At 45.4% G+C, this 5,847-nt stretch overlaps 1 protein-coding gene across 1 annotated transcript in view; it reads left to right on the forward strand.

Annotated features, from left to right (window-relative positions):
* Nucleotides 1-5,282, forward strand: part of CHST2 (carbohydrate sulfotransferase 2) — an 8,491-nt gene extending 3,209 nt beyond the window's left edge. The window contains exon 2 of the mRNA XM_014308501.2: nucleotides 5,119-5,282. Within this exon, the coding sequence (XP_014163976.1) occupies nucleotides 5,119-5,282 (164 nt within the window). The remainder of the gene's footprint in view (nucleotides 1-5,118) is intronic.
* Nucleotides 5,283-5,847: the final 565 nt, after the last annotated feature.

Here is a 5,847-nt window from a genome sequence, read left to right on the forward strand (position 1 = left end):
CGCCCGGCCCCGCCCGGGACACCGCCCCCGCCTCGGCTCCAGGGGGGAGCTGTGCCCGGCTCTCCAGATGGGGCTTTCCGTGTTACAGCAACAGCTCCTTGGATTTTGGGAGCTGATGCATGGTCATTTCTGCGTGCAGAATTCCTTGGTCTTTTCTGGGAAAGTTTTCAGGATGAGTAAAGGGAACAGGAATTGATTGCCTCTGGGAGTGTGAAACAGATGAGCCCAATTGACTTGGCTTCCAAAAATGTCCTTTGGCTCCTAATTATGTTAAAAAGCTCATCCTGTCATTCCAAGAGAGCACTTGCTGCTCTTCTAATATTGGTGCATTGCAAGCATCTGCTTCACTTTCCCAATACAAACACTGCCAGTAGAGTTACAGCATCTGAATCTGGTCCATAGTTTGAGCTCCACCTACTACATTGCAGCAAGGAATCACCCAACATGCTGTACAACTGCACCCTGGTGTGCTTTGGTGAACAGAACAGATAGTGCAATGTTTCATTCTGTGAAAATAAAGGACTGCATGTTTGTTCAGGTAAAGCTTCAGGAGAACTGAATCGGACCCTGCTTGTGTAAAATGCTGGTGGGCTAAGCCCTATGTTTAGTGCTGCTCTATTAAATATGTATGTGAACAACTGGCAATTAAAAGATGACTTTTAGCCCTTTTTTGTATTCAGGAAATAGAAGTAGAGGAACTTTAACAAGCCAAACAGAGTTGAAAAAAAGTTTTACATGTGGAAAATTATAGGGAAAAATAAGGTATCAGAAAGATGAAGGACATGTTACAAAAGAAGTTTTCCTTTTGTGAGGACGGATAGCTAGCTGTAGTCAGAATAAACTTGACTTTTAAGCTTGAAAATAGTCCTGGGTTTGCTTTCTGTCTGATTTAATAATTACAGCATGATTCTTCAATGCTTGTATTAGTAAAGGATCAATAGCATAAACAAGGTACAGGCTGCACTCAGTTGCACGGGAGGGAGATGCTTCTGAAGACTTGGCACATTGGTTTGATGGAAGAGAAAGGCCAATGGGCAGCAATGTGTTGCCTTCTGCTGTGAACAAAGCCAGAACATCAAACAGGTGTGGCAAATTGCAATGATCATTCAGTGCATGAAAACAGGAAAACCCTCTGTCTTCCACTGAATCAACTAAACCACAAGATGTGTATATTTGTGCTGCTGCTGCTGCTAAGCTCGGAGCTGACAATGAAAAAATGTTAGATCAAGTATCTTTCATTCTTTCTTAACAAAAGCAGGAAGTCCCTTGTTTCTCCAATCACTTTGTAATTTGTCAGACATTAAACATCATGCTGTAACTGGGAAGAGGAACATAATTTAAAGCCACAAACCTTTTATTTCCATTATGATTAGAACTTGGGTCCTCAGAGATGAAATACTGATGGTTATAAGCAATCCTGAAACAAGTGTTTCTCATCCTGTAGACCATGAGAAGAGTAGTGAGATTATTTCCCCCTTCATTTCTGCTTGCTAGTGGTGTGTTGAAAATGAAAGGTGTTTAATGTGAGCCCTTGCACACCTCACAGGTGGTTTAGGAGTTGGTGTTCCAGCTTTACTCCTGTGCATCCCATAAATGCAGGCATGGGTCCCTTTGGAGAGGTGAATGCCAGCTGTGCCCAGCTGTGTGGGGCTGCTTTTCATGAACAGACTGAACATGGGGCAAATGCTGCCTCTGTTACTTCATTCAATGGATCAAAAATGTTCTTGTTCTAATGCCATTTCAATTAAGGGTGTTGTATAAATATTACTCTGCTGGAATGATGCATATGAATAAGGTAAGCAGATTTAATTTGGAGGCTCTAATGTGAGACTGCTTGCCATTGATGTATCTGACTCCAACTGTCTGTGCTTCCTGATAAGTTATCCTGGCAGTCAGGGTTTGCATTTTGTGTCTGAGATCCTGAGCAAGATCTTACAAAAATGTGCATGTTTTATAATTAAAGAATACATAGGATAACATTTCAGCAGTACTCATTATATTGTGCACATTTAAAGTAAAAAATAAGGTTTATCTGGTTTATTTTGTTCCATTTTATTTTGTTTATCTGGTTTATTTAGTTGCCAGTTCCCTGGCAACTAATGAGTTTTATTAACATGTCTAAATAGCTCTTCTCTGGGATTTGAATGGAATAGGACTTTTATGCTGAAAAACAATATGAAAATGTGGTTGCAGGAACTCCCCAAATTAAACATTATTAGCGAAGCAGCCTGAGTGAGAAAGGATCTGCTGAGCCACCTTTGTCCCAGCATCAGTTGAAGTGGAAGTTGCTAACTGGAAGGGGCTCTACAGATAAAAGATTAAGAAATCTGAAGATTCTAGTAAGCTTTGAGTGTGATTTTGAAGAATATCTGCTTGTGCTATATTCATTGGAGTTGGAATATTATGCAGGAGTCAGTGGGAGTTCTATTTCAGGGTGCCTCTGGAAGTCATGGCCTCATACATTTGTACTGAGGGGTTTCTGGTCCAAACTATTTCTTGAAGCAGGGTCAGCTTATGACATCAAACTAGGTTGCTCCAGGTTTTATCTTGGTGGGTCTTGTAAACCTGCAAGGACAGAAACTGCACAGTCTCCCTGGGCAACGTCAGTGATGTGTGGTCCTTGTGGTGATCCATGATGCTTCAGCAAAACCAGCCCCAGAATCACTAAATATGTTACATAAATTTATTAATATTGTGTTTTGCCTGTGACTACTGACGTGGGTCATGTCCTCACTTCCCTTTAGCTGCAAGAGATGTTGGCTGCAGCTCAGCTGTTGCAAAGGGTCAGCAGCAGAGTGGCTAATGAGCAGTGATCTCAGTGGAAAAATGTGGATTCACAATTAGAACGCTGCATCCAGCAATATCCCTTGTTCTACCCAGGAGGGATAAAGAGGAGAGCAAAGGCAAAAGAAATTCACTTAGAAGAAAGGAAAGGAATACAAAGCGGGGCTTATCAGACGTTGCTCTTTCTCTGCTATAGGAAGAAAGAAATACTGTTAAGGAAAATTGAAAGAAACAAATGATACCATGCAGCAAGGTCAGGAGAGGATGAATAAAGGCATTTGCATGTTAAAGGCAGTGAGGATAGAAACCTGAAGGACAGAAGAAGAAATGTGATGCTATGTGCTGTAACCATTTGTGATTAATCATGATATGCAGAAAGAATTCCTCACTTCTAAGTTCACAGTTTTAGATTCCCTGATTTTCCTCACAGTTTCAAGATGAATTTCAAATAGGAATAATTTTCATAATTATTCGGATAGTTTTGATGTTCCAATTTGTTTTGTGTATAGATAGAAACAGAGTTGCTGAACTTTTGTCTAAATATTCCTCTCTGCAGACCTCTATGCATAAATTCACAGGCCCCCTAGTCTGCTAAATTCTTGGCACCTTCTTGTTTTCCATCTGCCAGATGGCTCCTTCTCCCACCAGTCAGGGTTATCAACAATTATCTGTTTCAAGCCATGTGCATGTCTCATAACAGTTTATCATGGGAGACATAAAATGGAAAAGTGACATATTTAGTGTTTATGTAACTTTGAGAATCACTTTTGGCAGCTTTCATCGCTTGCTTATTTGCCACTGGTGGTTCCTTTGTATGTTTGCTGTACTGGTCTGGGATCAGCCCTTCAGATCTCAATTATTCAGTCAGTTTACTAAAATCAGACACTTTGCACACTCAGCTGGTGTTTTTAGGTGTACTAACTTAGTTGATGGAGTGGTGACCTGTTTTGTTCTTCTGAACACCCTTATATCTGCTTGACCTCTCTTTTCCCAAGTAACAAGTGATAGGAAATGAGGAAATGGACTCAAGTGGCACCAATGAAGGTTTAGATTGGATATTTGGAAACATGTCATCACCTTGAAAGGCTTGCCAAGCAATGGCACAGGCTGCTCAGGGAAGTGGTCCAGTTCCCAGCTCTGAAGGTATTGAAAAGATGGGTGGCTGTGGTGCTTAGGGACACAGCTTAAAGCTGGGTTAATGGTTGGACTTGATATCATAAAGGTTTTTAGAACCTAAATGGTTCTCTGATGTGATAGTGACATCAGACCCTGCCTGTGCCCTGTGGGGGGTTGGAGGCACTGGGGGTCCTGCAGCTCCAGGCAGTGAGAAAGGTCTGAGTGCCAGAGCAGAGTTTGGGGCTGAGCTCTGCTCACCTCCTTGGGCTTGTGCCTTTCACCTGCTTCACCTGCTGCAGCTCCACCACAAACTGCCAGAGCTGTCGATGGCAAAGCACACCTGCTTCAAAGAGGTACAGTGGTAATAAGTGCTGGAAAACAGTTCTTTGTGCTTCTCTGCTCCTCTCCAGGAATGAGCACACAGCAGCCCGTGCTGATCATAACACTTTGGTTGTGTAAGAGGTTAATAGCTGGTCCCTAATTACATGTTCTTTCATGCTGAGCAGAAGTAAAAATACACAGTATAAAAGTGTTGTGGCTACTGCCCAGAGAATACCTGCTGTGTTCTTTTAACCCAGGAACCCTCATCCCAAGACACAATTTACACACACGAGCCTCCCTCCTTTTATTTTACTTTAAATAGGGAATGTTGTATCTGATGCCACACCTGAGAGGCAGCTCTGCCTTTCTGCCGGTGGTGCCCCACAGGTGTTAATGAGGAATGTTAATGAGCCTGGTGTAGAAAAGGCACACCTGAAAGTGGTTATTGGGTTGTGCTGCTCAGCCTTTTCCCCTCACGGACAGGTGACACTTGGCAAAACGAGATAGAAGCCGAGGTCTGCTCTGTGTCTTGTTGTTCCGTGCGCCCTCAGCCTCGCAGGGGCAGCTGGCTGGGGCGGGAGCTCTCCAGGGAGGATAAATGCAGGAGGGGAGCTGCTCCTGGGGCTAGTGGGGTTTTGCCAGAAGCATCTTTGATGGGAAGGGCTGCTGCAGGCTCTGACTGCCTGCGGGCCCCATGGAGCCTGCTGGAAGGTACCTGACCTAAAGCCCTTTCCGGAGCTGAAGCCTTGCTGTGCCTGGGCTATGGGGATGTTGCCGAAGCTGCAGGAAAATCGGGATATTTTCCAGCAGGGACAGGTAGTGGGGCTGCAGTGCTCAGGGACTGTGTAAAGTTTCAGTGAGTGAAATGCTTCAGGAACTGTGAGTTTCAGTGTAAAGAGTTGATAAAAGACATGGAAGACCACCAGCCGGGACTGAGGAGGCTCCCGAGAGCCCTGGAGCAGGGAATGCCGCTGAGGAGAGGCGCAGGCGGCTCGGCACCGTGCGGGACCCGCGGCCTGGAGGCGCCGGGGGCCGATGAGGCCGATGGAGGTGAGCCATGACGGGGCAGCCCCAGCTCTGCGGCTGCTGGCAGCAGGGCTCCGCAGGGCGCCTGCGGGAATGAGCGAGGCTGAGCCGTGCTCAAAACGCGCCTGGGAGGTGCTGTAAGTGAATGTGTTGTTTGTCTGGGCTGGGGGCTGTCGGGCTCAGGCTCTGGGGGTGCCCTGCTGCTGTCAGGGCATTTGGCTCCTGTCTGTGCCATGGAGAGTGGCACATCACCGTGGTACTGCTGCATCCCCACGGGCACCAGCTGCTGTGCTCTGGGTACCTGGGCACTCCTGCCTGTGCCCAGCTCTTCAGCGACATGCAATGCTCAGGGAAATCAGGAGAGGCTTCAGAGCTGATGGTGTCGTGCACACATGTACTGACAGTAAAAGTTTGTACATTTCCTCGTCATTTACATGTCTTGGGTTTCAATGTGGAGCCCTTTAATGTGTCTACTGGTCATGTCCCATGCCTGCCGTCACAGATGAATTAGAGAATGTGTCTGTTTCTCTTTGTTTTATTTCTGAAATGGACATGGCTCTCCTGACCTCTCATCCCTCCTGCACAGGTGAGCTTTTTTCT

The sequence above is a fragment of the Geospiza fortis genome, unplaced genomic scaffold, assembly GCF_000277835.1.
Source record: "Geospiza fortis unplaced genomic scaffold, GeoFor_1.0 scaffold318, whole genome shotgun sequence".
NCBI classification, from domain to species: Eukaryota; Metazoa; Chordata; class Aves; order Passeriformes; family Thraupidae; genus Geospiza; species Geospiza fortis.